The following is a 23,756-nucleotide window of genomic DNA, read 5'->3' as shown; positions in this document are numbered from 1 at the left end:
CTTTGTCCGTTACCTGTTCCTTGTTCCAGTCATCTGCTGCCCTCATGTACTTGGGCACATAATTGGGGTGTTATTGTTATTTTATTTTTTAACTCATTTTTTTGCCTACAGTGGCAGTGCAGTGGGTAATAGTAATATTACTAATTAATACTTACTGAGCTCTTTTATATGCCAGAAACTGTTCTTAGACTTTCATTAACTCACTTAATGCTCACAATAACCCTGTGAGGTACATTCTACTATTGCCTCTGTTTTACAGATGAAGAAACCAAGGTGTGGGGAAGTTAAATAACTTGCCCAAGAATCCAACACAGGCAATCAGAATCCAGAATCTTTCCTGTTAGCAGTGGACCACGTCTACACTACCTTGTGGATAATGATACTTTCCATAAGTATCATTACAGTAGGGGAGAGAGTTAAAAGGACCCAACCAAACCCTGCACCAGTCTGTGCTCAATCCCTGGCACCAGCCCTCTTCCAGACTTTCCACTTCCAGACGTCCACTTTCACCTTCCCAACTGTCTCTCTGCTGTCACTTGAAGAGGATTTTCATGGTCTTTATGTTAGTTTCTCAAATCCATCAACCTCAACTGGCATTCTGTCTCCAGACTGAGTTTTAGTGATGGAGCCAGGAGCTTAGTTTATCATTTTGTTCTACGACAACATTTTGTATAAATGTTTATCTCTCAGAATGTATGAGAGTACAAGATACTCTTTTTAGTGTTTGCTTTTATTAATAGCATTGCTTTTAATACCAGAAGTGTTCTTCTATTACAAATCTACCAGTATTACTTATAAAGAAGGGATATTAGCCAATGAATTTGGAAAATTCAATTCAGCACGAACATAGAGCAGTTCTATATTTTATACATCTAGTAATAACTTTAATCTAAAATTGACAGAACCAAAAAAGAAAATAGATAAACCCACAGTCATAATTAGAAATTTTTAGCACATTTCTTTTAGTAACTGGTAGAGCAAAAGTAGAAAAAAAATAGTATACAGAGGATTTGAGCCCATGAATAAGTTGATTTAATGACACAGGCATGTAGTACTACATCCAAAACAACACACAAATTGTAGAATACATACTTTTCAAGTACACATGGAACATTTACAAAAATAAAGACTTTCTATGAAATATAACTTATCTCTTAGGTCTTGTCTTAATGTCTAACCTTTATTTAATCTTCTAATGCAATAACAGTTTTGTTTTTTTCCCAAAGGAAGTGAAAAAGAATTAACAGTAGACCTATAATTATTATATACTTAAAAGCCACATTTGGGTCACCAGGAAAAAATTCATAGATTATTTTAATTCTGCATTATGGGGTTTGTGTTCTAGCTCTTTAATCATCTTTATCATCTATTTCTTAAAGCTTTTCCAAGGCAATTTCCTCTTTGAATTTTGGACTCTACAGCTAGGCATTGACCATGTCGAGAATTCCTCACGTCATATTTTCTCATCTCTGCATTTCATTCCCATTTGTACACCAGCGTTTTGGTGTATGTGTTTAGAGAAGGCTGTCCTGTGAATTAGTGCTTGAATCCCTTCCTGTCTTAATTATAATACGACAGTATACTGTCTTATTCCTGTTCTGTGTATTGGTTTTAACCTATATTTACGAGGAAAATATCAAAAACATTCCAGGGAATTAAATAAATTTTATGGATGGCTAGACAGTATTAACTTGGTAAATGTTGATTGTTCTTGCAAAATGTTTGTTGGAGTTTAGATAGAATCTCATCCAGAACAGCTAAAAGTCTGAATTTATATTCGAATTATCTAACTTGGTAATTTCAAGTCATATCCTGTGTAAGAAAAATAAAGTTCTCTATTTCAACTCCTGAGTGTTTAGGGGGAGTAGGAATCTTTAAAGAATTCTATTTTATCCGGCTATTTGGGTTGCATGGAGACCTTCTCAAGTAGCTGGCTCTTTATGTGTAGACTATCACAAAAATCCAAGAATGGAGCTATAATATGACTGGACTTTGTGAAGTCTAGAGTTGGAGGTGCTTTTGGATTCAAAGAGACATTTAATGGAATTAATAGGCTTCAGTAGAACTTCGCTCTGTGAATTAGATGCTCTTTAAGTATTTTTATCTATTCTGATTTTAATTTGCTACTCTGAGTTTCTGCTTACAGTTAACTTTGGTTATGTTAACATGGCCATTAGACTCCAGGTGCATTCAGCTCATTCCTCAACAGTGATTGATATTTCTTAGTTCACATTCCTGACATTGTAAGTCTAATTTGCTTATTAGCTTATTTCTAGTTGAGTTCACAACATGAATTTATGAATGAATCACTTCTGAGTCAGGTTTTCACCCTTCATTCACTGGGGACAGAGGAGGCAAAGGCTGAGTCTTTTCATGTATTAGGAGTTATAGATGGAACAGGGTTTTTTTTCTCCCCCCAGAAGACAGAGCAGGCATTATGACCAAAAATAAACTCACAAGATCGCTTGCCATTTTTTTTTGTTTTTTTTTGTTTTTAGTGCCATTTCAATTGCCTTATTCTGTGTTCTTTTAACACTTTATTTTCTTCTTCATAATGGCACTTCCTAGCTTAATTGCAGATTACGTGCTTAAACATTTATCTATTTTACTGAACTATATGCTTTTGAAGGTTGGCACCATGTTTTACTCATCTGCATATCTTTAGCATTTGACACATAGTAAATGCTCTGTGTATGTTTGTTGAATTGTGGAACGCCTTTCCCACCATCTGAAAGACTCTGATGTAACATCTAGGTACTGGACCCTTAGGACTTTTCACTTTCGGTTTTCATAAAACAAGGAACTCAGCCACTCGGGGGATGTGGGGTGAGAGAAGGCATCACACTTTAAATGAAATGAAATGGATTTGTAAGGTGGATATTTTAGTTGTCATTTCAGGTAAAATTGAGGATACAAATATGGATAACTATCTCTGTTGTCTAGAGACTTGACAGTCTAATAGGGAAAACAGCCGTGTAAAAAAATAATTGTATTACAGTATTATAAATGTATTAAAATGGTTCAGTTTTAGGTTGATGGGAACACAGAGGAAAGGAATTATCTTTGTTTGAGGTTAGGTAAAGCTGTATAGAGGAGAAGTTCTTGAACTGGGTCTTGAAGAAGGAATGGTACTAAAGTTTGTTGTTGTGGGACTTGGTGAAGTTGGGTGGGGAGGGGCACAGGGACATTGTTAAGTAGGAGTTAGCAGTTTAGGAAGGAGAAACAGCCCATGCAAAATTTAGTGTGGTGCTAGATGGGCTGCTGCTTTAAAGGACCATGTAAAGAGCAGGGAAGAGATAAAGCTCAAAGCCTGAATGCTATGATTGGAGGTTTGGAATTGATCCTGTAGGCAGTAAAGTAATTTTATACAAGGGGGTAACAGTCAGATTTGTGTTTTACCAAAAATGGCTGTTAGCAGTGTGAATACTGAATTGGGGGTGAATGGATGGCATCATTAGGGAGGCAGATAAACTACTTAGGAGGCTTGTGAAATTGTGTAACTCAGAATTGAAGAAGACTTGAAATGGAGATGGAGAGAGGGGACAGTTATGTGGGACCGTGATGATGGAGAGGTATGTGTCTGGTATAAATTTCTGATTTGGGTGTTTGGTGTTGCTGGGAAATACACGAGGATTAACAGGAAAATGAGTTGAGGATATGTTCATTTTGAGGTGCTTAAAGTCCAACCAGATGGAGAGTTTCCATAAGCAGTTGGATCTACAGCTCCAGAGCTAGAGATAAATATTTAGATACAGATTTAGAGATAAAATTGTGGGCACTTGGGGCTTATAGAGGGAAAGAGGACAGATAAAACTTCTACCGTAGCTACTGGTAAAGCCCTCAGCCTGCTAGTTCACTTTCACCCCTTGTCATTTTCTACTTAGTGAATCTCTGCACTTCAGTATCTGAGTATGTGGTATTTACTCCTGATTGTCCATATTTATTCATATTATACCCTTAGCATAAATCATAATAAGGTTTCCTAAAGAACTCTTACTTGTCCTTTAAGACTCAACTTGAGCATCACCTCTTTTGGAACTTTATGTGACTTCGGTTATTTTAGGTGTCCCTTCTCTGTCTTTCCATAAGCATGTATTTACTATGGTAGTTACAACTCTGTATTATAATTGTTTACTTGTATGCTCCCCACTAGACTGCATTTCTTGAGGGCATAGACTACATCATTGAATTCTTGACCTAACATCTAGTTTAGTGTCTGATACAGAATACATGTTCAATTAATATCTATTACATGAAAGAATAAACTCTTCTGTTTTGTATATTATTTTTCAGATTCGATATATTTCTCAGACTCAAGGTTTACCAGGAGAACAGCTGTTAAATGTGGGCACGAAATCCACAAGATTTTTTTGTAGAGAAACAGATATTTCTCATTCTGGTTGGAGATTAAAGGTAATTCATTAAAAAAGAAAAAATTTGGAAAAAAATTTTTCTAAGGTGCTTCATGTAGATAATACCCTCCATGCCTATTTTTATTTTACTGCATTTCTGCCTCCTTCTGAATTTTCATATTTGACCCCCTCCCTTTTTAATGGGGGGGGAAAAAAGCCCTCCCTGAGTAACTTAGCTCATTCTCTAACCTGACAACATAATTATTAACTCATCTTAAATGGTTTTTTAAATTTTGTGTATGTAATTACTTTTGTGTTGTGTGTTTCATCTTCTCTACTCAGTTTCCCATTATTAAGCTTTATAGGACAGGGACTGAATGTCAACATTTACTCCATAACCCAAGTACCTAATTTATTCTTAGGCTTTTTGGGGGCTTAGTAAATCCCCAGTGATTAACTTTATAACCAGTTACTTTTTTATATGTATATATATTTTTTAACTGAACCAAGCTCTTCTCATTTTTCTTTTGGTACTTTTAAAAAGCACATTTTTGATAATTACTTGTTTAAAATTCCTTGCCTTAGAATATTCAGTGTTTTAGACTAAATGTGCCAGAACTAAAGAAATAAAGAATTTCCAAATGGTGGATAATAATATATTATTTCCCCTCTTTGATATATCCAATAAGACACTAGAAGAGCATGAGGCAGAGACAGGAATGAAGTCTAAAGAAGCCAGAAAGTACATATTCAACAGTCTGGATGATATAGTGCATGTGAGTACCACAGTCATGCTTGTTAGTCTTCTGTGCTTACGATGATAGACCTGAATGCCAAGGATACCACATGTTCATCATCTTCTAAATGATTATGGAGTGCTGTTGGTTTTAAGCTTTTCAAACAAAACTGATTCTAAGGTTTCAGCCCTTTAGGAACTAAACTGCATTTGTCTTTATCAAATATTATTAATTCCATCCTGTTCTTTAGTAGAAAGTATTTTCTTCAAAAGGGGAAATCCTAGCTCTACAAATTTCTTTTCTTTGCATTTGTTAGAAATGGATATTTGTTAAAATATTCATTAATTTTTTTTACTTTGAATCCTATTTGGTACTTTGAAACATTTTCTGAATTTATGAAACTCAATTATTTGTTCTTGTTTCAAAACAGTTGTAGTTCTCTGTTCCTTCCTGTGTTGTGTTTTTTTAAAACTGAAACTTTAACATGTATTACCTTTTATGGCTTATTTGTATTTGATGACTTGAAATTTTGATATTGTAGGTGAACACAGTGATGGATTTGGAAGGAAGTGATCTTTTGGCTGAGAAAGCTGATAGAAGAGAATTTGTTAGTCTGTTGAAGAAAATGTTGCTAATTGATGCAGATTTAAGAATTACTCCAGCTGAGACTTTGAACCATTCTTTTGTTAATATGAAACATCTTCTAGATTTCCCTCATAGCAACCAGTATGTTATTTTAAAATCTTCATTATTTTTTTGAAAGAGTACATTTATTTGTTTATTTATTTATTTATTGAGCATGAGTAGGGGAGGCACAGAGAGAGAGGGGGAGAGAGAGAATCTCAAGCAGACTCCGTGCTGTTAGCATGGAGCCCACAGTGGGGCTTGATCCCACCGTGAGATCATGACCTGAGCCAAAATCAAGAGACGCTTAACCGACTGAGCCACCCAGGTGCCCCATTTAAAGTCTATTAAAATGGCATGGAGAAATAATACTAAGTCTTAGAAAATTAGTGTTTTAGAGAAATGATTCAATATATCTATTAAATGTAAATTAAGCTAACTCAACCAAATTCACATAGACTAGTAAGTGGCAGCACAGTACTGGAATATGAATCTGAGTTGCATTCCAATGTTCTTTTTCCAAAGTACCATACTGAAAATGACTGAGTGATTTTTTTACATGACATTCTTAACTTAATAGCCAGGCATATGTAATAAAAGGAAGTATTAACAGTTTTCCTCCCTCTTTTGAGTCCTACAGACTCCATCTTTAATTTCCTTTCACATCGTTTGCTTTCCTTGCCCACACCTTCTCCTCTGTGTTGTGGAAGGAAAGGAGGGTTTAAAAAAAAACAATTTTTTTTTTTAACATTTATTTCTGAGAGAGAGACAGAGCCTGAGTGGGAGAGGAGCAGAGAGAGAGAGAGAGGGAGGGAGACACAGAATCCAAAGCAGGCTCCGAGCTGTCAGCACAGAGCCCAATGGGGGGGCTCGAACTCACAAACCGTGAGATCATGACCTGAGCTAAAGTCAGATGCTTAACCACCTGGGTGCCCCAGGAAAGAAGGGTTTTTATGGGTTAATGGAAAAGAATATACGTATGCTCACATTGAGAAGGTCTTATCAGACTTACCTTAGGTAAAGCTTATGCATTCTTTGAACCCCACACCTCCTTTGTAAGGCTGCAGGGGATAATGTAAATGACTACTTAAAACAACTTTTTATATTTTAAAATGACTGAGAGTGTCTGGGTGGCTTGGTTTTAGTTAAGTGCCCAAGATAGGCTGAGGTCATGATCTCACGGCTTGTGAGTTTGAACCCCTCATCGGGTACTCTGCTGTTAGTGAGGCACTTGCACTCTCTCTCAAAAATAAATAAACATTAAAAAAATGACTGAATGAAGAAGTTTATAGGGTTGAACCAGTATCCGTTATTGTGGATTCCCCTTAAAATTGTTATTTTTCTCCCCAACAGTTGAAGATATCTAATATTTCCATATATAAGCACTTTGAAAATAACGTAACTATATATTTTGTATCGATAGTTTAGGGATGTGGAGATCTAGAAATTTTGGAAAAATTATTTAGAGCAAGGGTCATGAAATTATAGTTGTGCTAGTCAAAAAATGCTTACTGTTGCTTTGATGTCTTAGAAAATAAGATATAAGATACATTTCCACTAGCTTTAAAATTCAATCTTTTGTGGGTTTTTCTGGTAGAAATAGTATTGAAAATAAGCAGATTAAGTGCAAGTCAGATAATTTTTTCTTTTAGAAATAATTTATAAATTTTAAACTACCCTTAACATTTAAAATATTACAGTTACCTCTCCCCCGCCCCCCCCCCCCCCGTTTTTTTTTTTTTGCAGTGTAAAGTCCTGTTTTCATATTATGGATATTTGTAAGTCCCACCCAAATTCATGTGACACAAATAATCACAATAAAACTTCACTTTTAAGACCAGTTGCTTCAGGCAGTACTGCTAACCTGACAGCAAATTTTACTAAAATTGGCACATTAAGAAATCAGGTAAGAACTTATAATATTTAACAACTTGTATTCCTTTTTTTAATGATTGCTCATTCTGCTTTTGAAGTATATAGAAGTCTCATGTCAGCAATTAGAAGTCACAGTGCTGGGGAGGTTCTCGCTATGGTTATTCTGTAAAATCCTTACCATTTCAGGGCAATGATTAGAACATGTCTACCTAAACTCTTTTATTTCCTTTCACCTTTCACTCTCTTAATATCCCCTACCTACCTTTCTGTGCAGCAGCTCCATGAAAAGTAGAGTTGAGTAAAATCAGTTTCTGGGCCCATTTTTATCAGAGTTACGACTTTAAGAAGTGCATTCAAATTGTATTGGTAAAGCGTGCATGTAGACTACTCAGTACAATGCCGCCTGTGCTGATCCTTTCAGGCGTTAACCACGTCCGCTCACTCCGTTGGGCACCATGGAGTTCCTCTGCAGGCCGGAACTGCTCATTTCGGTTGTGGTGACGCTTTTCAGCAGACGCTGATTATCTGTCCCCCAGCTATTCAAGGTACTCCGATTTAAATTACACTTTGAATTTAGGCGTATGTTATTTTTAAACAAATTTAATTATATTTTAATAAAATATATTGCATAGTTTTTGCCACATTTGCCACATTGCTACATTTGAATTTAATTTAGGCTGGTCAGTAGCCTTTAGACCAGTGACACTTCTTTCGTGACTGGAGCTCCACTGTAATCATCACTGACAGAATGGGTCATCTGATAATTATATTTCCTGTAGAGTTGCATGATAAAATACCTTAGTAGAAATTAATGGGCTTGGAAAGCTATGGGTTGTCCTTTACTGGTTATCACAGCTCCAGATATTTAGGTAAGTACCTTTTATCTGTTATTACTAGACATTAAAGTAACTGAGAACTCAGTTCATTAAATTTTGGTCAAAAGAATTCTATCCAAGAATGTTACAGTCTTGTTCTTTATCCATACCTTAGGTTTTTAAAAGAGAGAGATTGTTTTTTGCTCAGTTAGATTATGCTCCTTAGATAAAAAGCAGAATAAAACCTCAGGTGAGATGAGTGGCAGAATACCTTTGAAGAGGCCATAAATTCTCACACGGGGGAATTTGTTAGTGGTTCTTAGAGGGCAACAGCAGCAAATGTTACAGCTGGAATAACCAGAATAAAATGTGACTTTCTAGGTCCTTTCATAGCACTTTGTCCTTGCTAGGCATCTAGTTCTGTCTTAAAGCAAGAGGTTAATTACAAATGAGGCCCTAAATGATTCTTTGAAGCGTGATGGTAGGACTGTATAGCATCTGTGAAAGCAGTTGGTACTCAGTCAGGACACCTGGGCTAGAGTCCTGTTCTGTTTGCTGTCATTCTAGATGAGTCTGTTTAACCTGTTTTCAGCCTTAGTCAAAGGAAAAGACTGAGTAGATACTGTCCTGGTCACTTCTAGCTCTAATATTTCTGGATTCTGAAGGTTATTTAAATTTTTTATTTGATTCAAGGACTTAAACAATGTTTCTGAAGTTTTAATATCTCCTACAGTGCCTAATAAAGCACCAAGATATGTTTGTTGACTGGACTGGCTGGTAATAAGAGATGTGAAAACATCTCAACTCTTTAGCCATTTTTGTTCTACCAGGGGAACTTTATTTTCATCTTTTATGTATATTGGGTTTTCGTATAAGGTTTCATCGAGAGAAAGATTTGTAGCACTACAGATAAAAAACAACTACTTAGATGGTTGATTTTTAAGGTGAAATTGTGGACCAACATGGTCTATATATAAGTATCTGTGACAGTGACCCATGGCTGGGGATAGTAAAATACCCATATCATCATGTCATTGCTCTTAAAGACACTGTTGTGTTTATTTCTTTGTTTTTCCTCGATTGTTAATTATAAAAATTTCTAACCTAAAGAAAAAGTCAAAGAATAATACAGTGCCTTCTACCCTAGATTCAACAAGTGTTAACGTTTTGCCGTATTTGCCATCAGTCTATCTCAACATACATATACTACCATTTGATAGTAAGTGGTAGGTAGACATCTTCCTTCTAAATACTTGAGCATGGAAGATTGACGCTTTTTTGTTTTTTAATTAGTTGTCATGTAAGTGACATTTGTGTCACATTGTGTCTCCACAAATGCATTTTCACTTAGATGAGTTTTAGTCTATACTAACAAATAGATTTTTAAGTTCTAATAATTTTCCCCCATGTACCAAAATCATATTTCATCAAGATTTAGAATAGCAGCTTTTTTTTTTTTTTTTTTATTCAGAGCCTACCTTCTGTTTGTAGCAAAAATTTAGGAGGCTTGTGAGGCATACTTCTTTTTTTTTTTTTTTTTTTTTTTAATTTTTTTTTTTCAACGTTTATTTATTTTTTTTGGGACAGAGAGAGACAGAGCATGAATGGGGGAGGGGCAGAGAGAGAGGGAGACACAGAATCGGAAACAGGCTCCAGGCTCTGAGCTGTCAGCACAGAGCCCGATGCAGGGCTCAAACTCACGGACCGCGAGATCGTGACCTGGCTGAAGTCAGACGCTTAACCGACTGCGCCACCCAGGCGCCCCAGTGAGGCATATTTCTAAACACGGTTAAGGGTCATTTTTAAAACATTCAATGAGGTCCGATAAATCTTTTCTCTTTGTGCCTTATGATTGATGAAAGACTAGTGACCTTTCTACACATATGCTAACAGCTGTATGAGTGGTTCATAAGAAGGATAACAAAGAAAAGGAGACACTCTCAGACTCACAAACCCTTTAAATGTCAAGCACAATATTTTTGAATTAGAATTACCAGTAAGACAGAGCAAAATAACTTGTTAGCTTATGTAACAGGTGCAGTTGTAGCAGGACAGGCAGGCTCTATAAATATGTTGTTTCATTGTTTTTTTGTCTTAGTGTAGTGTCTGCTTAGCAATGAAAGCTTCCTTGTCTAATCCACTTTAGTAATCCCAGTATTGGTCTTTTTACCACTTTCCCTCATAATGTGCCACCAATCCATTTTGAAGAAACATTTTAAATGGTTATTGGGCAGCTGTTGGGTAGTAGTTCTGGCACCATTATAGTTTGTATTTTTAAATAGATTTTATGTCTTTTCTACTTCACTTTACATTTTTTGCTTTGAGGCTGTGGTGTCTAGGTTCATCATGCATTTCATATATTCTCCATGTTATGTATATAATATGTAGGTATAGATATAGAAGTACTATATCCATAATATTATTACCTTTTTCAAGTTAACAAAGACTTAGCCAAGCTTCTGTTTAACAAATTTGAATATGTATTCGACAAGCATTTAACATTATTTGGCAATCTGAAAAACTAGTTTTTCATCCCCTTTGGATGAAAACTGCTATTTTAGAATGAAATGCATTCCAACAAAATTCTCCTGTTGTACTAGAACAATCTTGTAAACTTTCGTGCCTTGCTGTGCAGATATGAGAGCAAATCTAATCAAGCAAAGATAAAGTTTTAGCTAGCCTAAGAACTGGGTAGAAAATTGGGATCTTAATCACTGTTGAATTTGATAAAAATAAGTTAGACCTCATGAGAAGAGAAGATAATAGAATTCTTCTCATCATAAGGCATTAATTATGAGGAGAATTTAAGGGCAACATGACTTTTGTTGGGATTTGAGAATTCGCTCTGTCCTTTACCCCTTGTCAAAGTGAATTCTGCTTTTTTCTCTGATGAGACTGTCTTGCTGCCATACATCTACACTGCCTGGGTGCGCTTAGATTCCATTTCTTGGAGAATTTGCCGATCAAGACATGCTTTTTGGAAGGGCTAAGAAGGTCAGTTAAAAAAAAAAAATCTGTAGATCTTTGTTAAACTTCATCCCTACCTAGCCTTTTCAGTGGATTTCAGGAGATAGAACACCCTGGGAGGAGGGTAAAAGCCTCTGTGAAGAAAAATAAGCACAACAAAATTAACAGGATTAACACTTACAGTGTATTTGCACAATAAAATTATGGGGTTATTTTTCAATAGTAAAAGAAAACAATTGTAGTATTTTTATCTTACCTAAGATGGCTGCTTTTTCCGCCAGCCTATACTGAAAGTAACTGCTGCAAGAGGCTGCAATTAATCAAGCACTGAGTTTATTCTCGTAACTGAGCTTTCTGAGCTTGGGGGATGTCCCTAAAGTCTTGTTAGTCAAAGTTCTCAGTTGGGGTGATACTACTTCACTGTCTCAAAGTTTAATATAAGACAGTATCTACCTGCATGGTCCTTTTGCAATATATGACACAGAAACATTAACTTTAACAGGATTAACGTGGTTGGTGATCTCGCTTTCTACTTGTCCTAGTGGGTAAGCAAAGTGGAAGATGTTTGTCCTGGAGTTCCAGCAGCTACTAGTAGATGAAGCCGTATGGGTCAAAGCTTAGCAGTATCATCGTATTAGGTCTGAAAGGTTATTTTTGCTTTTCCTTTGGACCTTGGAATGAGTGTGTCTTCCTTGAATTTTCTTGAATCGTGTAAACCATCATGGCCTTTGAAGTGTGAAGTTGTGATACATTCCCCCTTTGGTGCTAAAAGTGTGAGATCCTGTTACAGGTTTTAAAGAAGAGAATACTTGGCAGAGCTAAGTTTGTATGAAAAGATGAATGTTTACCTGCTAGAGGATCAGGATGTTGAGTTCGAGTCACCTTTCCATGTCCTTTATCATAGTGGCAGAACTATTTGAAAAGGAAATAAAGCTATAATAAGCAAACTTTAAAAGGAATGGGAAGTTTCAAGAAAAGTAAATGATGCAACTTGGTGGTATGCATTTTAAAGCAGTAGAAGGAGTAGCTTTATATCAGTTTCTGGAATGATGTACCACAACGTAGATAGAAAGTACCTCACTTTCCTAAAAGATGGTTTTGTTAGTGTGGTGAATATTTTACGTAGGGGATGATTTTATAAACCTAATCAGAATTTTAGTAAGTCTTTGAATTTCAAAGAGTTTTGTAAGTTAAGAGAAATCGTTTTTGATTTGAGAACTGTTTTTTTTTTTCTTCCTATTTCACAGGTATTCCTGCAACGCATGGTAAACCCACGAGTTATTCAATAAGAGTAGACAATACAGTTCCACTTGTAACTCAGGCCCCAGCTGTACAGCCACTACAGATCCGACCAGGAGTTCTTTCTCAGGTCTGTAATAATTTATTATTTTTGCAAGTGTGCTGTCCTCCTTATACTCAAGAAGGGCAGTGATCCGCTTGTAACATATCAGCCTGTGCTGTTGAGAAACAGAAAAGATGATCCGGATGGGAATTTGATCTTTTTTAGTTACTGGCTTTTACATAATTATTAATGATTGTTGCCTTAATATATTTTTGATTCTAAGATGTAGTAATGACGAATCACTTGTAACTTACTAGCTTTTCTTTTGTTCGTGGCGCAGCAGACGTGGTCTGGTAGAACACAGCAGATGCTGGTACCTGCCTGGCAGCAGGTAACACCCATGGCTCCGGCTACTACCGCGTTAACTTCTGAGGGTGTGGCTGGCTCACAGAGGCTTGGAGACTGGGGGTAAGTTAAAGACAAAAATACTTTTTGTGTGAAGTTTGTAAAATAGATCTGGCTATAGGAGGGATTCAATTTTTCTAAACTTTCTCCCTAGGAAAATGATTTCACACAGTAATCATTATAACTCAGTGATGCCACAACCTCTTCTAACCAATCAGATAACTTTATCGGCCCCGCAGCCAATTAGTGTGGGCATTGCACATGTTGTCTGGCCTCAGCCTGCCACTGTAAAGAAAAATAAACTGTGCCAGAACAGGTTGGTATTGATATTTTAACTTTCCTATGCATTTTGAAAATTAATCTTTAAAGTAAATTTTGCATGTTCACTAAAGGGTCACTCTGTTTTATTCAAAATGACCTCTTTGATAGCTTTGTTACAAACACTAAGCCAGCTCCCTTCTCAATTTCTCAGAGGTATTTTGGTAAAACTAATGGAATGGGAGCCAGGAAGAGAGGAAATAAATGCTTTCAGTTGGTAAGATTGTCTTTATTGCCCTTTTGATTTATTATCTACATATAATTTTAGACAATTTTAGACACTCAGATATCACATTTACCAAAAAATGACCATTTTAATGTATGTAAATGCAATCTACACTGGTATTTCTAGAGATAATACTTTGTATTTACAAAACAGCCTATGTATGTTAGTATGTTATATACGTGATCTTGAACATTGTTCATTTTAACAAGATATCCTAGAAAAATGTCATGTACATATTTTGATTATAGAAATGACACATTATTCCTTTGATTGCAGGAGTAATTCATTGCAGAATACGAATGTCCCACATTCAACATTTATTTCTCCAAAGATAGTAAATGGGAAAGACATTGAAGAAGTACGTTGTATAGAAACACAGGACAATCATAACTCAGAAGGAGAAGCAAGAGATTGTTGTGACACCTCTGTCAGGCAGGAGTCTGATTCATCGGTTTCTGACAAGCAGCGGCAAACCATCATCATTGCTGACTCCCCAAGTCCTGCAGTGAGTGTGATTACTATTAGCAGTGACACTGATGAGGAGGAGACATCGCAGAGACACTCACTCAGAGAGTAAGTGCCAAAAGCGGTTTGTGTTTATACTGCATCCTTAAGTAGCGGTGGCGCCCTCTGGTGTGGTGAAAAAGAAACTTTCTGGGACTTAACCCTTGTCTGTCAATGTCCTTGGGAGTGTACATCCTGAATAGTAACTAACATGATTATTATAGCATTTCTCCCATATTCATAGCTTTAGATTTTTGTCATTGTAGGTCACATTTAACTGCTTTATATCCTTAATTCATGTAAATTTTGGCTGCTTCTCATTTTTGACCCATGTCTTTCCCGTCCCTCTTCGCTAGATGTAAAGATAGTCTAGATTGTGAAGCTTGCCAGAGCACTTTGAATATCGATCGGATGTGTTCGCTAAGCAGTCCTGATAGTACTCTGAGCACCAGCTCCTCGGGGCAGTCCAGCCCATCCCCGTGCAAGAGACCGAACAGGTAAAGGAATTCCAGGGGGTGTATGCTATAGATACTGGGACTGCCAAAAAGCCTGTGATTTCTTTTGTTGTTTATGTTAATACATACCTATTGATTTACCACAGTGGCTTCTTTCTTGGACGTAAGTTTTTAACCAGATCACTTGGGTTTTAAGTGATAATTTTCTTTTATTGTTGTAGAACACATCTAAATGAAAAACTGAGGTTCTAATAAGTGATTTTTTTAAATGTTTTTTTTTTTTATTTATTTTTGAGACAGAGAGAGACAAAGCATGAGCAAGGGAGGGGCAGAGAGAGAGGGAGACACAGAATCTGAAGCAGGCTCCAGGCTCTGAGCTGTCAGCACAGAGCCCGACGCGGGGCTCGAACTCACAGACTGTGAGATCATGACCTGGGCTGAAGTCGAACACTCAACCAACTGAGCCACCCAGGCGCCCCACTAACAAGTGATTTTTAAAGAATCATTTGTTTCTGAAAGGGCAGAAAGCCATGTCCTCAACTTCAGCTCCATAGGTGACAGTTACTACTTCAATTTGGAATAATAACATAGCAAAATAAACATTTAACATTTTAGCATTTTAGCAAAGAGTAGCATTTTAGCAAAGTAAACAAGGAATTTTTTGTGTAATAAAGTAATAACCCACTGTCAGTAGAGTATCCAGGAGGATTTTTTTTTTTTTTTTTCTCATTGGTGATCAATCTGTGTGGCTTTATCCACATTTCCTTTCCTACTCTTTTTTTGGCCAGGGACATGTACTGCCACTAAAGTAGTGAGCTTCTCCTAGCCAGCGTGATGTACTAACACGTTAAGAGAGAAGCCATAAACATATCTGTGAAATACATTTGATTTCAACTTTTAGAAATTCTTTTTTTTAGTGGAAACAAAATATGAAAAATCTTTAAGTCTTAATTTTATACATTTGTTTTCTCTTTTTTCCTTTGTCAGGAAATATGATAGTGTATACTTTAGAAGACGTAAAGACGTTTTAACACATCTTCTTATGGATTGCTTATAATATGGTTTGGCAGTTGATATATACATACATATCTGTAAATATATACATCCATATAAAAATTATATAAGTGTACAAGTAACTATAAATATACATAAATATATATAAAAAGATGCTTCAAATTGCTAAGTATGAAATGAATGATTAAAATAGACCATAAATGCTGTAGGAATTCCAAAGGGAGAGAGATTGTCATGGCCCGATGGGGCCAGGAAGAGAAATATGGGACTCTGGCTAGGCCTTTGGAGAGGTGGGGAAGACCTCTCAGATATATGGTTAAAAGGACCCAAATTACCACTAAAGGCATGAATCCTAACGTTAGAATTTAATCTGAACACTCCAGGTCACATGAATATATGTTTTTACATTTCATTTAAATTATCCAGAACATTGCTTCTTTCGTAGTGTTTTGATGAGATTTCCTGGAGTTTATAAAGTGGAATTTTTTGAACTAGTACTAAGAATCAAGTGGGAAGGGAAAGGAGAGAAAATAAAGTGCCAAAATGATGTACCTAAACAGGATAGAATTAGGGTTAACAGTCTGAGTAGAGAATTAATGTGAGAGTCTAGAAAATCTGTGAAAAAAATAGTATTGGACAAGGAAGAAGTTGTAATTAGCTGTGAAATAACTGAATAAGATTCTCAACTTCTTGGAGCCTGGATAGTATTTAACTTAAGATTTAATGTTGAAAAACATATTATTCATAAAAAGACTTTCTTGTAGTATGTCAGATGAAGAACAGGAAAGTGGTTGTGATACTGTGGATGGCTCTCCAACATCAGACTCTTCGGGACATGACAGTCCATTTGCAGAGAGGAACTTTGTGGAGGACGCTCGTCAGAACCCGGAACTGGTAACCTCTGCCAACACGGAAACCAAACCAGCTGTTTGTACTGTTGTGGTGCCACCGATGGGACTAGAGAACGGATTAAATGCTGATGAGCATATGGCAAACACAGGTAAACTGAATCTCCCCTTCTCCCCGATTATCCCTTTAAAAAGTCTTAATTTGGGAACGTCAGAGAACAACATTGCCAAAAAATCATCTCTGAATTTCCAACTCGATCCTGCCAAACCTGTTGTACAAAGGAAATCTTTCCTCATATCATTCAGTACTGGAAATCCTGAGACCACGTCTCTCTTTAATTTTAAGGTTGTCGGACCTTAAAATCACTACTGCGTAAAATACCTAAAGACCTTCCTCATTTTTATGTGAGCAGGAAAAAGCATCAACTGTCTAATATTTTGTTCATTGCCAGATTCTACCTGCCAGCCATTAGTAAAAGGACGATCAGCTCCTGGAAGATTAAACCAGCCTTCCACAGCAGGTAATCGCCAGCAGAAATTGACATCCGCATTCCAGCAACAGCATTTGAATTTCAGTCAGGTATGTTTGTGAATTTGTAAGAGTCTTTGGGATTCAAATTCAGCAGTTTTTCATTTGGAAGGAAAAAAGATTCTGAAACCGTATGCAGTCTTGAAAAATGTTTCCCTTTTCATTATCCCAAGTGACTAAGGAGTAATTGGCCTACTAATAGGGTATTGAACCAGATTATCCATAAGCCTGAATTTTTCAGAAAGATTAGGCTTTTAGATTCTCTTAAATAATTTTTTAGTGTGTTTGTTGTCTTAGACCTTTCAACTGAAAATGTGCACTGATGGATTGATGGCCGCATTTGTTGTGTTAGTCGTTGGGAATAGTGATGCCTTACTGAGTACTTTACATCTGTTCGGTACTGTGCTCAGCAGTAGTGTTTCATTTTGGGAAAGAACAGATAGCAGGTATTGGAGTCAGACCTGCATTCAAATCCTGACTTTGCCAAATACTGCGTATATTACCTTGGCCAGGTCTCTTCAGCAAATCTGGCCCACAGTTAATGGGCATAATAGCTATATTTGTAGGGTTGTTTTGGAATGAAATAATGTCTCATGTAAGGTGTTAGCCTTACATAAAATAAGTGCTCCACAGACGGTAGCTATTAGTAGCGATGCGGGGGGGATAGTGATACTAGTAGCAATATAATGTTATCATAATACATAGTAATAAATATTAAAGTGTTTAATATTAATGTGTATAACATTGATATTTTACTTTTCTCTATGCTTAGTAGAAGTGGAGATCTGAGGGATCTTCTATGGATTATCAGTTACAGACTATATTGTAATTTCCCTTTATTCCTTTCTTTTTAACTTATAGAATACGTACTCAGTATTTTTTGTCTGTGTTTTTGAATAGGTTCAGCACTTTGGATCTGGGCATCAGGAGTGGAATGGAAACTTCGGACATCGAAGACAGCAAGCTTATATCCCCACTAGCGTTACCAGTAATCCATTCACTCTTTCTCATGGAAGTCCCAATCACACAGCCGTGCATGCCCATCTGGCTGGAAATGCACATCTTGGAGGACAGCCTACTCTACTTCCATACCCATCATCAGCTACCCTCAGTAGTGCTGCACCGGTGGCCCACCTCTTAGCCTCTCCATGTACCTCAAGACCTATGTTACAGCATCCAACTTACAGTATCTCTCATCCCAGTGGCATAGTTCACCAAGTCCCAGTGGGCATAAATCCCCGCCTGTTACCATCCCCAACCATTCATCAGACTCAGTACAAACCAATCTTCCCACCACATTCTTACATTGCAGCATCACCTGCATATACTGGATTTCCATTGAGTCCAACAAAACTCAGCCAGTATCCATATATGTGAAAACTCCAAAAGAGTATATTGAGGAAGCTCAATGATATAAACATTTGATTAAAAATAAAAACATGGTATTTAATAAATATTAGCCATGGCACAAGAAAATTATTTTTGAATCATGTAGACTTGGGTGCAATTTAAACAACTTTGAGCTTTAAAAAAAAAAAAAACAAAACTCACTTTTAATGTGTTTTGCACATTTGGTATAACTTGTCTTTGGTCATGTTATCTTCTTATGTAGTAACTCTAGACAGGTGACTTATGGGAGCAGAAGTCCAGTTTTGCTCCTGCTATTTTTTATAAAATTGCCTTCTAACTAGTGCAAGACACATCCACATTTGGGAAGCCATTCTGTGTACAGACTTAGAGCAACAGATGCACATATGTCAGAATTACAGCATACAAGTGAATTGTATTATCTGTGTCTTAGTGTATAAATGTTGGGTCACTTACCTAAGAAATTGAGCTATTGTTCTTTACATTTGCATGTGTCTTTGCATGGGCAAAATGTTGCCTAGACTTTGCTCTTAAATGTTGTTCTAATAATCTCAGCTGCATTGTAAACCGTTCCCACACATAGTGCCTTAAATATTTGAGGTTGTTGATGTTATTACCTATATATAAATGTTGAGGACTGCAGCACTTAAATTCAGATCTACTCTTTAGTTTCCTTTTGATAGAATAATGTTCATTTTTGGTTTTGTGTGGTATGATTTCAGGTCGTAGCTGTTTTTTCCTTACTAAGAGGGCAGCATGTTTGCTATAGCTGAATTCTGCTGTCTGATTTTCAGAATGATCTAGCTTCAAGAAAAGCAAGCAGTTAGTAGTGCTTAAGAAAAATTGATTCAGTATCTAATGGATAGTTGATATCTGTCACAACACAGCATTTTATATACTGTTAAGTGAAACTGCAATACAATCTAAGTTTATTTTGGGAGTGTTTGCTGTATAATTGGATTTAATGAAATGTTTAGAGGTGCAGTAGGCATGACTTTGAGTAGATAATGAAAGAAAATGCAAAATGCTTATTGATTCATGATGTGGTTTCATCTTAGCTTGGGCAAACCATGCAGTATTTAATAAATAGTAGCAGAATATTTACTATTGAAGCTTGAAAAGATGTGAGTTCTTTGTGTGCAATCTTTCATTTATGCATGTGAGAGGGTTTTTTGTTTTTGTTTTTTTTTAATATTTTTACATTGTAGTACTTGTTTTGCTTGTTGGTGGTGTTTGCTTATTTAATACATTCCGTCAGGGACAGAAATTACATGCTTTTTTTTCCCCTAGGAAGTGTGTCTTGGGTTTTTCCCTTATTCTTTTCTTTTCTTTTTTCTTCTTTTTTGGTGGTGGTGGTGGTTATGTTTAAATGAAGTTGCTTTTACAGCACCAAAGACTTAATCATCCATTTCCTATATAAAAGGTAGCTACTTTTTTGCATAGACCTCAAGTATATTGTAGTATAGAGGTGGACTTTAAGGAAAGGTATTAAACAGGCTGTGTTTTAGCTTATGGGCAAGTAATAAATTGTATCATTTATCTTGAATGTATCATAGATAAGCTGCTATATAACGATTGCCACTTCAGATAGCTGTGAAATTAGGTGATTAACTAGTTGTTACTTAGCCTTCTAATTTCTGTATAAGTCTAATTACATGAAATAGAAGTTGGGGTTTTGATTTTTTACTTTGCTTTTCTGTTTGGAGTGTCATTGTAACTACTGTATTGTAAATGATGGAAAATAATTGCATATGTTATTTTGGGGTGTGTTATTTGCATCAGTATTTTATCTCTATTAATGTTTGTGCTCATCACTGCATATAAAAAACTTGGATGTATCAATGTAACTTAATTTTTTATTTTCATACTGGCATTGTAGACACTTGAGAAAGCTGTATCTTGCAGGCTTGACTTAACTTTTTTTCCTTAAAAATCTGGAATATAATCTTACAGCATTTACTGGAATAAACAGTACAAAGCATTTGAGTGTAAAAACTCTCCAAATGTTTTGGATTTACAGCATTTCTTTGATGAATGAATTGCATACCACTAGTACAGCTCTAATACAGCGTTGACAATAAGCTAATAATGGATAAACTTTTCTTTACTCCATTAACACAAGCAGTGTTTTATTTAATAATCATCAATGAAATAAATGTGCCTGAAATTGATTTTAAAAATTACAGTATTAGATCATAAAATAAAAACCAGCAGTACATTTTTAGTCACACTGAAAATGAAGGACTTAATTTTCCCCACAAGTTTCAGTGTTTTTAGTAATCAATTCTATGCATTTTATATAAATAGAAATATATATACATATATATATTACACATAAAAAAGAGGAGTAGCCTAAGATTAATTTAAAAGATTATTTACAGATGGCAAATTTATGGAGTCACTATTTAAGTAAACTTGCTGCCCTCCACAGCTTATTAATTTTATTTATACGGTCCAGCAGGTCACTGGTATCTGCTCACTTCTTGGAACAGAATCCACACTGGCAGCGCATGGTTCAGAAACCCCGAGTGCAAAGGATCGATTTATGTTTGTACAGTAGGTACAAAACTGGCGCAGTTTTAGTTTCATTCAGGGGCACGTTTACTACCCTGAAATGTCGGATTTTCTGTATTTCAGTTCCAAGACTCTGACGGTCTTGTTAAATAAACAGTAAATGTTTTCGTAATGTAATAGTAAGGTGTGGTAATGGGGTACCCCCAGTTAAGTACTCTGCTCTTAACTGATTCTAATCATGGGTTTTTTAATGTGTTTAAGAATTAAAAATTTCAAAATCCTGCCAACGTCTAAATTCAACAACTGACAAGAATTTGGATGTATACCCTCTTTAAAACCATTTGACGAGTTTTCTTTGGTTTTACTGCTTTCTTAAATAAAACACTGCATGACTTCCAAGTTGCATATTTGCATACTATTTTAACTTGCAAATTTATTATTATTTGTTTTTTTTTTTACCCAATACCCTGATAATTTAGTTTTCTTTTCCTTCAGGGTGTTTAAATATGTTACTGTAGTAGCAAAGCCTTTTCACTTTTTAAAATCTCTACTACTAATTTTAATCTTGGTTTGTGTTAAGTAAAAGTTAAATCATACACTGCAAGGTGTAGGAAGATTTGTTTTAATGAACCCAATGATACAGATTTGATTACTAAGTTTGAACTGTTAACTGTTTAACAATTTTAGACTTGTGGCTTTCTTTCTTTGGTTTTGTTTTTGCTTTTACTTCTATGCTACACTAGTTTGCCATGTAGCAATTGCACTGTGCAATATTACAATAAGGACTGGGAAAATTTTTATGGATGTAATGTCTATTACGGTTTGCGCTAGTATTTCTCTCTAGTTCTCAGTGATTTAAATGTGACCAAGCCTTCTGTACTTTGTCACAAAAAGCGGGTTTTCCAGGTGACTATTTTGGTGAGTGTCAAAATAAGAATTTATGGTGTATTACTGTCGATTCACTTTGAATTAAAATATATATATTGCAGCAAACAGCATGTTGACTTTTTGTCCACCCCAGTCCTGCTTTACGGGGGAGGGAAGGAAAAGGTTAGTGGCGCTCAGGGTTTAACCTACATCATCGCATTTAATTCTCAGAACCACCGTGCGATAGGTACTATTGTCTTCACCATTACATAAATGAAGAAATAGGTTCAGAATATCTAGGTGAGTTGTCCAGGGCCCCACTGCTGAGTGGTGAAACTGATACATGAGCCAGGCTGTCTAACTGTAACCAATCTACTTTCTGCCAGTTCTTTTTAAATTGACGTCTGAGACAGTGTGCCAGAAGTACCGCACCGACAGTATAACCACGACCCATTTCCCTTTAATCTTATTTCTTTGAATATTTTCTGAGGGAAATATTTCTGTTTAATATGTGTGGGTGAGGGGCGCCTGGGTGGCTCAGTCGGTTGAGTGAACGACTTCAGCTCAGGTCATGATCTCACGGTCCGTGGGTTCAAGCCCCGTGTTGGGCTCTGTGCTGACAGCTCAGAGCCTGGAGCCTGTTTCAGATTCTGTGTCTCCCTCTCTCTCTGACCCTCCCCCGCTCATGCCCTGGCCCTCTCTCTCCGTCTCTCTCTCTCTCTCTCTCTCTCTCTGTCAAAAATAAACATTAAAAAAAATTTTTTTTTTTTTAAAGAGGAATTTTATTCCTTAATCCTACTGGTAGAGGGGCACCTGGGTGGCTCAGTCAGTTGAGCGTCCGACTTCGGCTCAGGTCATGATCTCACGGTCCGTGAGTTCGAGCCCCGTGTCAGGCTCTGTGCTGACAGCTCAGAGCCTGGAGCCTACTTCCGATTCTGTGTCTCCCTCTCTCTCTGACCCTCCCCCGTTCATGCTCTGTCTCTCTCTGTCTCAAAAATAAATAAACGTTAAAAAAAAATTAAAAATATGTGTGGGTGAAGAATAGGGAATTCACATGGATTTCTAAGATGTACAACATGAGACTTCAAAAGAATGTAGTTGTCGTAGGCCACTTTACATTATGTCCTCAAATACTGTCTTATACTGTAAGGATTAAATTTCGGGGGAGCATCAGTAGGAGAGGTTTGTGGGGAGCATTCTACCAGAGCACACCGAGAACTCATTCTCAATCTTTCAACAAATCTTTATTTCAACATTTATTTATTTTTGGGACAGAGAGAGACAGAGCATGAATGGGGGAGGGGCAGAGAGAGAGGGAGACACAGAATCGGAAACAGGCTCCAGGCTCTGAGCCATCAGCCCAGAGCCTGACGCGGGGCTCGAACTCACGGACCGCGAGATCGTGACCTGGCTGAAGTCGGACGCTTAACCGACTGCGCCACCCAGGCGCCCCTCAACAAATCTTTAATTGACATATAACATATATGCATTTTGGTGTCTGGTTTTTTTTGTCTTGACATTTAAAAAATTTTTTTTTTCCTTTTTTTGAAGTGTGTTTATTTTGAGAGAGAAAGCAAGCAGGGGAGGGGCAAAGAGAGAGGGAGAGAGAGAGAATCCCAAGCTGACCTTGTGGAGCCTGACACAGGGCTCAAACTCACGGACTGGGAGATCATGACCTGACCCGAAACCAAGAGTCCGATACATCCATATCGTGGATAGCAGTGGCTCCTTTATTCCCATTGCTGTATAGTATTCTTTTGTGTGCTTACATAGCAATTTGATGATGTTTTTGTTCATATCTTTTGGAAAACACATGTATGCATTTCCTTTGGGTATATATGTGGGTTTGGCGCTGAGTCATAGGGTGTACATCTGTTCCACATTATCAGATACTGCAAACAATATTCCAAAGTGGTTAAGTTCAATTTACATTCAATAGCAGTAATATGAGAGTTCCAGTTACTTCGTGTCCTCACACATTATATATATTTTTTTCTTTCATTTTAGTCATTCTTGGGGGTGTGAGTTGTTCAAAGTAATGTAAAGATTTCCATTT

General features: G+C 36.6%; 1 protein-coding gene across 6 annotated transcripts in view; it reads left to right on the top strand.

Moving 5' to 3' along the window:
* HIPK3 (homeodomain interacting protein kinase 3) overlaps positions 1-21,826 on the top strand; it is a 93,714-nt gene extending 71,888 nt beyond the window's left edge. For 3 of the 6 annotated variants that reach the window (XM_086677715.1, XM_086677716.1, XM_086677717.1), the window contains exons 4-17: positions 4,294-4,413; positions 5,042-5,128; positions 5,631-5,815; positions 7,460-7,619; positions 8,010-8,133; positions 12,618-12,739; positions 12,993-13,120; positions 13,212-13,373; positions 13,530-13,592; positions 13,878-14,174; positions 14,462-14,602; positions 16,339-16,574; positions 16,875-17,002; positions 17,852-21,826. In XM_086677715.1, coding sequence (XP_086533841.1) covers positions 4,294-4,413; positions 5,042-5,128; positions 5,631-5,815; positions 7,460-7,619; positions 8,010-8,133; positions 12,618-12,739; positions 12,993-13,120; positions 13,212-13,373; positions 13,530-13,592; positions 13,878-14,174; positions 14,462-14,602; positions 16,339-16,574; positions 16,875-17,002; positions 17,852-18,328 — 2,430 coding nt within the window. In that variant the 3' untranslated portion in view covers positions 18,329-21,826. The remainder of the gene's footprint in view (positions 1-4,293; positions 4,414-5,041; positions 5,129-5,630; positions 5,816-7,459; positions 7,620-8,009; positions 8,134-12,617; positions 12,740-12,992; positions 13,121-13,211; positions 13,374-13,529; positions 13,593-13,877; positions 14,175-14,461; positions 14,603-16,338; positions 16,575-16,874; positions 17,003-17,851) is intronic. The other 3 variants (XM_086677719.1, XM_086677721.1, XM_086677720.1) reach the window with 3 other exon arrangements.
* Positions 21,827-23,756: the final 1,930 nt, after the last annotated feature.

Source organism: Puma concolor, chromosome D1 (assembly GCF_028749965.1).
Source record: "Puma concolor isolate L17-30 chromosome D1, mPumCon1.1.hap2, whole genome shotgun sequence".
Lineage (NCBI taxonomy): Eukaryota > Metazoa > Chordata > Mammalia > Carnivora > Felidae > Puma > Puma concolor.
This window is presented reverse-complemented; position numbering and strand designations above follow the sequence as displayed.